The sequence below is a fragment of the Prionailurus bengalensis genome, chromosome D2 (assembly GCF_016509475.1).
Source record: "Prionailurus bengalensis isolate Pbe53 chromosome D2, Fcat_Pben_1.1_paternal_pri, whole genome shotgun sequence".
Lineage (NCBI taxonomy): Eukaryota > Metazoa > Chordata > Mammalia > Carnivora > Felidae > Prionailurus > Prionailurus bengalensis.
Genome location: NC_057351.1, coordinates 56559737 through 56571827, shown reverse-complemented (window position 1 = coordinate 56571827; position 12091 = coordinate 56559737). Strand labels below are relative to the sequence as shown.

The window sequence follows — 12091 nt, the reverse complement described above, 5'->3', positions numbered from 1 at the left end:
AAAAAAAACAAAACATGCTTTGGCACACAGCACTGTAGGCAGGCACTTAGCGGCTTGCTCAACCCCAGCCTCAGGGAACTAGAAAGAACCCCTACAGTCAGTCTGCCACCAGGAAGGGGGCTGCTTTCTGTGTCCAGCCACCACTGCTGCCTCAGCCATCCCTGGGGCCTGAGAACTGTGGAGGGGAGCAGTAAGGTGAGGTCACGGCCACTCTGGAAATTGAGAAGTAGGAATGTAACCTGGTTTTTGGAAACCCAAAAGCAATCTTAATAATGACAGCTAACCTTAATAAAGTACCAACATGCCAAGCCCTGTGCTCAGTGGTTTATATGCATCATCTTCCTGAATCTTCACAATAAGCTTATGAGGTACATGCTATCATTATCCCCATTTTACAGATATGGAAACTAAGGCTTCAGGCAATTAAGCAACTTGACCTGGGTCACATAGTAAATGGCAAGCAAAGCCAGGAATGGAGCCCTGCCTGCCTGAGAATGAATCAGACGCCATGGCTCCCCCGCTTCTGGGTGAACCCACAGCAGACACACATTTCTAACCACAGGTTCTGTTACAGTGTTCATCCTACTCCTTCCTCAGCCCCGCAGCCCCCACTGGGAGCCTTTTAATCTACCTGTTCCCAAAGTGTGGTCTCCAGACCAGCAGCTCCAGCATTGTTAGAAATGCAGATTCCGAGGCCTGACCCCCACTCCACCCTCCAGACCGGCTGAGTCTGAACCCACGGTGGGTGGAGGGGAGCAGAAATCTGGGTTTGAACTAACCCTGCGGGTGACTCTGGTACAGGCTGCAGTTTGAGAGCCATCTCGCAGGTAAATGTCTCAACCCTACCCCGTGCCCTTCCTGCCCTCTCCCCAGCAGCCCTCACTCCCCCTCGCCCCCAATCCTGGCACACTTGCCTGCCCTTTGTCTGCAGCTGCCTCATCATTCACCCACCTTTCTGGATCCAGCTGAAAGCCGGTCTCTTACAAGAAGCGTTCCCTGATCGATAATGATTATGCCTCATGTTTATATAGCATTTTTATCTCTCGGAGACCTTTCACATGTGTTGTCTCATTTCATCTTCTCAACAACCCTGCCAGGAAGCAGGGAGAATATGATTCCCCTTTAACACATGAGGAGACGTAGCCACAGGGGGCGAGGAACCTGCCCGAGGACAAAAAGCAACGTTGGGGCAGAGCCTGGATGAGGACCAAGCTAACACCCCTAGACCATGGCTCTCCGGGAGTAGTTCCTGGGCCAACAGCATCACCTTCACCTGGGAACTTGTTAGAAATGCAAACTCAGGGCCCACTCCGGAGCTCCCGAATCAGAAACTCAAGGGATGAGAGCTAGCGTCTGTGTTTCAACAAACCTGCAGGCAATTCTGATGTAGGCTGAGGGTGAGCCCACTGCCCTGCTGGAAGTCTCTTTCCAGGCTCATCTCTGAGAATCACCTCACTGTCCCAGAGCGATTGTAGTCAAGGTCACATGTGAGTCTCTGCAGCCTTCTATAGCCATAACACATCTGTGTTTGTCAAGTTTTATCAGCCCAATACATTGAAGAAAGGAACTGGCTATAACGGAAGTTTATCAACATCCTAATTTCTAGCAGAGTGCCTTTCAGTTCATTTGGGCTTAAATTGCCCGTTTGTTGACAGGACTGCTAACAGCCGGGAGGGTCAGGCATGGGCACGGGGAGGGCGCACTCTCCCCTTCGGGCCCGTTCATTCAGCCTTCATCCTGTCATTTCACACACATGTACCCCGCTTCTGGGATGGGCAAGAGCCTTTCAGGGTCCTCCCCCAGTCACGAAGCTGTGTTGCAAAGCGGTGCATCTCAGACTTCAGTTTTGCACAGGGATCACGTGGGGTCTTGTGAAAATGCAGCCTCTGATTCATCAGGCCTGGCGGAGGGGAGGGGTCACCGAGAGTCTTTATTTCCAACCTGCTCCCAGATGACACTGATGCTGCCAGGCCAGGGACCACGGAGGAGCGAGATTCGTGAAGCACAGAGTCCCAGGTGGCAGGATGGGGCTCAGAGAACCAAAAAAGAAGGGGCATAAATATCTTTAGAGAACATCTTTTCCACCTTCTCCAGCTTCGGCCCCTGACACACCCTACCTTGCCTTTCATATTCCAGCAACACTGAACCAACTACTTGTGGTTCACCTACATACATCATTCTCTATCACCTCTGCCTGGAAGGTTCTTTCCTCTACACTTCACCTGGCTGAGACTCCTCTTAGAAAACCTTTTCTGAACTCTGCGTGGTTCAGTGCCCTTCCTCCGGGGGCCCTCTTCTGTACACCAGGAAATGCTGTACATATTCTCTTTCTTCTCTAAAATATTTTTAATTCCAGTAGAGTTAACATATTTATTTTTTTAATTTTTTAATTTGAATTCCAGTGTAGTTAACATACATATTCTCTTGATCATATGCGTAATTGTGCTATCGCTGACATGTCTGCATCCCCTCAGGAGACTGTGAGTTCCTTGGTTGTCCTCACCCACCAGTCAGACAGACCCAAGTAGCTCTTAATCAGCTTCCCCAAAGAAAACATGCCGTCAGTGATTGGTTCGGTGGGATGGGGGGTGGCTTCTGGAGTCATTGGGTAAGAAATAGAATCAAGCCAGGAGGGCTGAGGGCCGAGAAGGGGCCTGGAACTCAGCTGTTTTCTCCTGGGTTGTTTTGTGTTTATGGCTTGCCTTTAAAGTTTATATTTATTTCTTGGGGCACCTGGGTGGCTCAGTCGGTTGAGCGTCCCATTTTGGCTCAGATCATGATCTCACGGTTCATGAGTTCAAGCCCCGCTTCAGGCTCTGTGCTGACAGCTTGGAGCCTGCTTCGGGTTCTGTGTCTCCCTCTCTCTCTGCCCCTCCCCCTCTCGTGCACACACACACACTCTCTCTCTCTCTCTCTCAAAAACAAATAAACATTAAAAAATTTTTTTAAGTTTATTTATTTATTAATCAAGCCCCTGCAGAGCCTGGTGCAGGGCTCAATCTCACGAACCGTGGGATATGACCTGAGCTGAAACTGAGAGTTGGATGCTTAACCGACTGAGCCACCCAGGTGCCCCATGTTTATGGCTTGCCTTTCAATGAGACTATAGGCAACCGAAGAATGAAGACTTTGTCTTAGGTACATTTATCGCAAGAGCGTGTTGCATGTAGTTGGAGTTCAAGATATATCTACCATCTGATTAATTGGAGGGAAATGATGAGAGGAAAGCTAGAAAACCGTTAGAATTTAGAAATCGTGCAGATCTCTTGGGGGAAAGGAGGCATCCATTGAAGAAATGACACCGTTATACTAACAGACAGAAAAGAGTCTTTCATCCGCAGGGTTTCGGACTAGAGCGGAGAACGACTACAGCTGCAAGGAGCTGGTACCCAGGCTTCTCCTGGATGCAAAGGAAAAAAATATTTGAGACAGTGTTAGAAAGACAGAAGCAATATACTATTTCTTTCTGGTAATATGGGAAAACCAGGGGGATGGAAGAGGGAAGGAGGACCCCTGCATATCCGAGCCGCCTATGCTACCGAAATAGAGGAACAAGGAGATACCGGGTGGGCAGTGGGGAGGGAGCAAACTCCGGAATTTGCTTGTCATCTTGGCTGGAGTGAGCTTGAATGGGAGAGAGAGAGAGAGAGAGACTGAGAATAATGGGAATTGGTAGATCAATCAATCAGCAAATATTTATTGAGCAGCTACCCTGGCTGGCAGCTGGAGAGAGCTCAGCTGGAGAGAGGCACATTAGAAAATTGTCTATAAAAAGGTGGTTGTGGGGGAGAGGGAGGGATGTGTTCTTCTGGAACAGGATAGAAGGAGAGGCAGGGCTGCTTTGTATTAGGACGCGGCAGGGGCGGGGGGCGGGCAGGTGTCGTGCACTCTGTAGCCTCTGGGGAAGGCACCTCTGGAGTTGGGCCCGTGCGCAGCTTGCAAGGCCATGCACTCCGGACCAGGGAGGATCACCTGACCCGTGAAAGAGCTATGGTCCTACAAAAGGAGGGGGAGAACCGCTTTCTGGGAAAGAGACCAAGATGAGCCCAGACCGGTCTGCTCACCCACCCTCCTTCCCTTCCTCCTCAGGGCTCCGGACGCTACTCTATCTATATCGCCAATTATGCCTACGGTAACGTGGGCCCTGACGCCCTCATTGAAATGGACCCTGAGGCCAGTGACCTCTCCCAGGGCATTCTGGCGCTCAGAGATGTGGCTGCTGAGGCTGGGGTCAGCAAATACACAGGTAGGCAGAGTGACGTGCGGCGTGCTGTGAGTTGGAGGGGTGGGGGGCCGGGGCTGGGGGCTGGGCGCTGCAAGGCTGAGTCTAGTTTATCAGAGCCCACAGGAGAGGGTGTGCTTGCGTCCCTGGGGAGGGCAGGATGAAGGCTTGATTCCATCCCCCCACCCACACGAACCTTCTCCAACACTGCCTTTCCAAGGGTTGGTGAGATACCTGTCAAGGGTGGGCTTTGGGGGCGTGGGGGACACAGGACGTAAGGTGAGCACAACATCATCCTCTCCCTGGAACCTCTTGCCCCGTTCTCTGCTGTAACCCAAATCATGGGTGAACAGGTTCTGTAGGAGAAAACTGACAAATCACAAAGGCCGAGATTTAAAGAATTCTTTATTGCCAAACAGCAGATGAAATTATTTACTTATACATAAGCGGCCAGGAATTGAGTGCTAAATCCCTAAGCTTCAGCTGGGTCCTGTCTCGGATAACTGAGCTCAAAGAATTGTTTTCTTGTTCCAAAACCTCTCCAGGCCCTTTTTTTGAAGCCATGCTCCCCCCAAATCTCTCTGGATGGGGGACCTATTGTCAGTCTCTGACAGGGAGATCTTTCTAGGGAAGGCTGTTTTTCTAATTCTAGCACGGCTGCTGACTAAACTCTGATAATCTGCCAATAGACTGCTGATGGCAGAGCAATCCAGTTCCTGTTTTGGGTGCCAAAAATCAGGAAGCCGGAGCTGTGCACAACAACTTCGCACGTGAACTTGGGCCTCACTCACCCCGAACCTGTAATTTGGACATAGAAATCCTTCACTGGTTGACCTTCCCGATATATCCGTCCCAACTTGCACTGCAGACTTCCAAAGTATAGGCCTGCCTGAATCCAAATCCTGGGGCTGGAAGAATACTTGAAGGGTCGTTTGGGCCATCCCCCTGCCTCTGGACAGCCGGGTGGTAGCATACTCTCAAAGCCCTACTTGGAAAGGGTTGTCACAGCCTCTCCTGAGTTTATGATGCCTTTCTCTAGCCAACTTTCCACCTCGGTGAAACAGGGAGATTGATGTTGACCTGTCTGACAAAGTTTGTGGGAACAAATGGCTAGACAGTAAAATAGTGTGCACAGCTCAAGCCCCATCAAAGTGCTCGAGAGCCCCACACGTGAACGTGCAGTCTTTCTGGCTGAGTGTCAGTAATAAACCATGCTTTCCTGGGAAAAGGAATAAACATGCAGGAGCTTCAGCCTAGATTTGTACAGTCAATTTTTCTGAATAGTTCCCAGCTCTGTGCACTGGGCTGGCTTGGCAATTAAGTGCCTTGATCTGCAGGAGAAGGAGAGTGGGCTGGGGAGATGAAGCACTTGAAAATGATGAGATGGAAGGGAGGCAAGGTCTGGGAGAGAGGGTTATACACAGAATAAAAGAATTCGGGAGGTTGCGGCTGGGTTTGAGCACGAAGGGGACATTGTTCACGCTGGCTGGGCTGGCACAGGGGCCGGCAGGAACCAAGGAGGGGGCAGGAGGGGACCGAGAGGAGACAGCTGAGGAGTACGGATGGGGATGGGAGCAGTAGCCAACTGCGCCGGGCTGTGCTGGAAGGGCCAGGCAGCTCAAGGAAGGGACAGCAGCTTCTGTGGAGCAGGCAGGCAGGCCGGGGCAGCTGGCGTGCCCAGAGGACACGTTAGAGCAGCTTTGCAGATTTCCAAAAGCCATTTGGCTGACAAGAACCTATTTGGCCCACCAAGTTACTATTGTGTCTGCCCGCCTTCCCCGGCCCACCCTTTCCTTGCCCGCCAAGCCCCTCAGTTCTACCCTGCAGCCCCCTTTGTCACTCCGATAATGACGCATGGACATCTGGCTAGAAAGCTAGCCCAGAGCACCGCCCTGAGCCCCAGGGACAGACCCCAAATGCGAGGGCCACCACTGGAGGCCGGCCTGATTGCCGAGGCTCTGGCACATGGCCAGTGCTCAGCTCCAGGCTGGTGCCCTGGGGCCTGGGAAGGGGGAGGGAGGCAGGCAGTGTGATGAGCAGGCCAGGAGGGAAGTAAGCCATGGCCAGATGTGCAGTCGGGGAGCCACACGTCCCCAGAGCCAAGCCACACAATACCCGTCTGCCGGACAGACCTTGGAGAAACTCTTGTTTTACAAAAGAACAAATCGAGGTCCAAAGAGGAGAAGGGACTTGCCCAAGGTCACACAGAAGGTTTGTAGAGAAACTAGCATTTAGAGCCCCGACCCCAAAGCTTAAACTGCCACAACCAGCTGACCTTTCTGGTGACCTCCAGCTTGAGCATCCAGCTCCAGCCTGCAAAACGGGAGGGGCTGGTGAAGGAGGAAGGCCTGGCATCCCCCAGGACACAACCCCAGGGAATGGCCCTCACGGGTTTGATTATGACCCCCAGGTTTTGTGGCTGAAGCAGCTGCTTGGCCAAGGCTATGCGGGCAGCAGGGGGAGGCCGGCCAATGGCACTGCCCGCACCACGCTGTCCGGGCTCTCTCGGGTGGGGGGATGGGAAGCCTACTCTCCAGACCTGAGCAATTCCACTGGCGGCTGCCACTCTGCTAGGTCACAGTGCCATCTAGCGGCTACCGTGCCCACTCTCGGGGGACTCGCGGGCTGCGGGCCGACATTGGGGTTGGTGCCGAGTTGAATGGAGGGAAGCCCACTCGCCCATAGTCCCTAGTTCAAGGAGAATGCCAAGCCCCAACTTTCCCAGATGCCGGCAGCCCCTTGGAGCCTGGAAGGTACAGGGAATCCTGAGAATTAGTTGTCCGTGTGGCAGAGGGCCTGGCATGGAACCCGAGGAGGGGGAAGGTGAGGACCAAGAGGTCTACACTGGCCTCTGCAGCCCTGAGTGACCTTGGGCACATCCCCAGCCTCTCTGAGCACCTTGAACTAGCAGCGTGAACCACTGTCTCACAGCGCTGCTAAGCGGACAGGCTCTGGCGTCACAGTGCTAGGTACCAGTCCTATCCAGGCAGCGATCGGCAGCTTACTAATGTCTGTGGACCTCAGCTTTCTCACCTACAGTGGGGGTGTGAGAATGAAGGTTGGCAAACATAGGACATGGCCGGCACAGGGCCTGGCTCACAGGTAGGACCCTCGGAGCGTAGACCCTATCCTCTGAGGTGCCCACAGGGATGCCAGGGCCCTCTGCTGGGCACCTCCTGGGTGCAGGGAGCGTCCTGCAAGGCACAGGGGGCAGCACAGAGCAAGCCCGCCCAGCCCCTGCCCTGGAAGCATTGTCCATTTGTCCCCCGACCCCCACTCTGCCCTTCAGCCCCGGGTACAGCCCTGGGCCTCTTCATGCCCATCTCTATTGGAATCCACTTGTCTCCCCTCTTAACTCTGCCCACCCCCCCACCCCCGCCAGTCTCTATTCCCTCCCCAGGAGCTCTGCATTTGGGCCTCACCCTCTGAGGGAGCATCTGCCTGGGCTGCAAGGCGGTGATTAAAGAATCCTTACAAGAAATTTGGAAAGAAAATGAAGGTGGATTTATGACGTGGGGTGGGGATTTTTGCTGTTGGCTGGGAGTGGTATAGAACAAAGAGGAGGGCAGATCTGATTTATAGGAAGTCATTATTGGAGAAGGAGATGCCTAAAGCCCAGCTGAGGCCTTCTGGCGGCTCCCCAGCAGCCGACTCCAGAGAAGTGACCGTGGGCAGCAGAGTGGGGGCCACGGAGCACCCCAGTTTGCCAGGGGTGCACTGCCTTGCAGTGGGAGCACAGCCAGATCTGACGGGCAGCACTGGAGTGACGGGCTCCTCCAGCAGGGCCCAGGACCCTCCAGGAGGGCAGCCCCAGACCTGCCCCAGAGCACATGGGGTGTCACTGTACTGGGTGAGTGACAAGAGGGGGCATCATTTTCCTTCAGAACAAACACATACATGTCATATGATACAAATACGATCTTTTCTTCTGCTAAAATAAGGTTTTTTTTTTATTTTTAAAAAATTTTTTTTTCAACGTTTATTTATTTTTGGGACAGAGAGAGACAGAGCATGAACGGGGGAGGGGCAGAGAGAGAGGGAGACACAGAATCGGCAACAGGCTCCAGGCTCTGAGCCATCAGCCCAGAGCCTGACGCGGGGCTCGAACTCACGGACCGCGAGATCGTGACCTGGCTGAAGTCGGACGCTTAACCGACTGTGCCACCCAGGTGCCCCTAAAATAAGGTTTTAAAGGTCAAGCCTGTGGCTGACCACTCCGGGCCTTACCGGGAGCAGGGATCCCTCTTCTGCCTGGAGGGGACTTCTGTAGAAACATCTTAGAGCACGCTGTGGGGGAGTACAGGCTCCAGGGTCATGCAGGTGTGGATATGAACTGTGATCCACTGCCCGCTGGCTGCGATTACACTTCCTGGAGCCCAGGTTTCCTCACCCGGCAAATGGTCAGGTGAGATGAAGCTACAGAATGTCTCGTACATATGACGGGAGAGCAGGGAGCCAGAGGGGCTGCTATTAGATACAAGTCCGTATCTAATACCCTGCCCTCCACACACTCAGAGCCCCACCCAGCATCTGTACGTCTCACAGAGGGTTTATGGGTAGCACCAACACAGTATTATTCCGTGTTCGAATTTTCAGGAAATTTAGGATGAAAGACCCTGTTACCATCCTGCACCATCCTCACACCCCCTTCTCAAACACACACACATACACACACACACGTCATTCCTCACCCTTATGTTTTCCAGCATCTTTGCTACTCTTATATAATTGCTTGGATGTTCTCGGAAGCCTGCAGGCCTTGGCATCCACAAGAATTGTAAGAATTTTGTTTCTGTTGAGGTCTCAGTAGATTAATCCCATGGGTCCAAATTCCTTGACCAAGGGGCCTCACAAAGCCGCAGTGGTGTGGACTCCAGATGGGCCCAGGAATCCACTCCCAGCCATGCTCGTCCTGAGTTCCAGTCTAGAGGATGCACTGGGAGAATGGGAAGGAGCCTTGGATATCTCATTCCCCCACCCAGTTTACAGGGAGGGAGACCAGGGCCTGAAGAGCGCACAGCTCAAGTTCCTGTAGCCAAAGCAGGTGCAAAGGCCGGGCAAGGACCTAGAGGCTTTTCCTTAGCAAGGCAATGCCCGCCTCCTCATGCCTGGGTCCTCTGGCCCACAGTTTGGGGTGGTTCAGCAGCACCCACGCTTTTGTTCTCCACAGCCTCTCTTTTCCGTCCTTACCCCGCCACCCCTGGCTCCCAGATACAATACGGCCTTTCAGCGGGCCACCCCAGTACGGCCTCGATGCAGTCTGAGAAACGGATTGCCTGTACCCAAATTGGACTTGAGTCTGCCTTGCCAGAGCTCAGGGGTTCAGAACTTTAGGGGTGCAGTTCTTGAGGATAAATGAGGCTGCCCCGTGGGGAGCAGGACCAATGGGCAGATAATCAGAGGGGGCGGGCAAGGATGCGGCAAGAGGAAGAAGGGCAGTGGGGAGGCATTTCCCCTGTAATTCCACCTCCCCCACCCAGCTTGATGGGCAGAGTGAGAGGCCGCCAGGAAGGGTTGGGCAGGGAGCAGCGTCTACACCCAACAACGGAACAAGGAAGCCTTAGACGCTTGAAAGTCCTGGGGAAGTAAGGAGATTTTATTAACCTAGCAGGTGGGAAATTGTCCCAGCTAATGACTCTGTGGCACCTGACATTTTCCAAGGTACCTTCCGAAAACCAGCTCACTTAATATTTATGACAGCCCTGAGACGGAACTGTTGTTATTGTCAGTCTCACGTTATAGGTGAGAAAATAGACGCCCAGAAAGGCTGGGTGAGGTGCCCAAGGTCACACTCAAACCTCCTGATCCCTAATCTTCTTTCCCACCACCAGGGCTGCCTCTCCAGCCCCAAGTGGGGAAACTGCTTGTCCCCAAGAGGATGTGCCTGCCTCAAATATAAAAGCATTCATTGATGTAAAGTAGAATTTAACTCACAATTGGGACATCATCCTCCAAGGCTAAAATAAAGATGTTCCTGACTGCCCCTCATGCGGCCACAAAAGGTGTGTGCTAAACCTTAGGAGGGGAAGAGCTGGGGGGAGGGAGAACGGGTAGAAGATATTGAATCAGGAACCTCTGTCACTGGCCACACAGGGAGTGGAAGTATCCGGCTACCCTTAGGATGGATGGATTTTGTTGGCTTGAAGAGGACTTACGTGGTCCACCTGGGAGGAGGGTTTCCCCTGCACAGCAAGGGGTGCCAGTACTTGATCGCCCCCGTCTCAGACCCCAGTTGGACTCTCCATCCTGAGGCCGTGGGGGGCCTGTTCCCAAGAGGCTGTCTCCCCGACTGTCGACTCACCTGCTCCCCAACTGTGCGGCGAACTTGCCAAGAAGGAGTTGTGGGTAACATCTCTGTTATGGTCCAGTTGCCATGGCAATAAATTGTCACTAATTAGTAGTGTGGTTACCATGGCAATTTTCTAATAATTACAGGTTACAAATGGTACAAGCTTTCAACCCAACCCAATTAGTTAATTAGAAAGATTTAGAAATTTGTCCAAGAGGGAAATAACCTGCTTTGTAGAAAATGAAGAGAATGTGTCACAGCTTGAGAGCCAGAGGCAGAGAGGAAATTGGAGAACACCAGAGTGGGGAGGAAGGATGGAGTTGCATGGTGGCGAGTCCCAGAGCCCCACCTGGAATTTCCGGGGGCCCAGGCAAGGCCGAGGGTTTCTCACTGAAGCCTGTTCCTGGGCTGGAATCTGGCAGGACCAGGGCAGGGACGGCTGCCAGCAGCCACTTCGCGGCTCCTCTGAATGGGCAGAAGTGGTGCTCAAGTTGCAGGCCAGCACCCCTCTCTGCTGGCTTTAGGAAAGGCGTCTGAAAGCCTCCCCACCCCACACTGTGGCTGTCCTAATGAAGAACGCATTTCACATCTTGGATGATGCTCCCCGAGAGCACTGTGGATTCAGTGACTCCATTTTCATGAGGCTTGGGCTCTCCTTGAGAGCTAATTAGATTACCTGGGAGGAATATGGGAGGCCCAGGGCCCAGAATGTGTTAATTTGGAGCTTAACCATGAGAGCAAGAAGAGTGGCACTGCGATTTGCCCCATCTTCTCCTCCTGGCCCCCAACACTTGTACTGGTGGGCAGACTGTATTGCACGGGTGAGAAAGGCCCCATGATTTCCTCCAGGGGCATCTCTCAGAGGACAGAAGGAGTCTGGGGACCGAGAGAACCTCCATCCCAAATTAGCAGTCACTTTGTGGAAACCTCTTCCCCATCCAGGCAGGCAGGCAGGCAGGCAGGGCATCACTCAGGTCGGCCTGAGCTCTCATTTATTTAACAAATAACAATAATAAGTCCTTCTGAGTGTTCTGAAAACTATTCTTATTGTGCTGAATAGCCCATTAGAGCAGTGCATTTCAAATTTTACTGTGCACATGACCACCCAGGGATCCTTCCAGAAGGCGAGTTCTGGCTGGGGAAGGACCTGAAACTCTGCATTTCTAACAAGGTGGCTCCCTTGCAGCAGATCCATGGACCTGACTCTGAGTAGCAAGGGGGTAGGATTCACAAAGAGACTCTGTGAGGATCTCACCTCACGTATCCTCTTAAAAATCCTAAAATAGAAAAAGCAGGTCACGCAACCCCCATTGTACAGATGAGAAAACAGAGGCTTAAAGGGTAATATAAATTGCCCGAGCTCACACTCCTTGTGAAAGGCCTTGCTGGGATTAGAATCCATGTCCCAGTCCTGGTCAGGCTGTTTTTCTGCCCAATATTTGGGGGTGTGGCTTCCAACTCTTGATTCAAAGCCCAGTAGTTGGGGCTGTTTGTTCAAGATGTCTTAAGATTGGACTTGTTGACACAGAGAGCTCAAATTTGATCTTGGAGACATCAAACCCCAATGTAAAGCTGGCTTG

At 52.7% G+C, this 12091-nt stretch overlaps 1 protein-coding gene across 4 annotated transcripts in view; it reads left to right on the top strand.

Annotated features, from left to right (window-relative positions):
• CRTAC1 (cartilage acidic protein 1) overlaps positions 1-12091 on the top strand; it is a 158693-nt gene that overhangs the window by 99714 nt on the left and 46888 nt on the right. For all 4 annotated transcript variants that reach the window (XM_043597191.1, XM_043597188.1, XM_043597190.1 and 1 more), the window contains exon 5: positions 4090-4246. In XM_043597191.1, coding sequence (XP_043453126.1) covers positions 4090-4246 — 157 coding nt within the window. The remainder of the gene's footprint in view (positions 1-4089; positions 4247-12091) is intronic.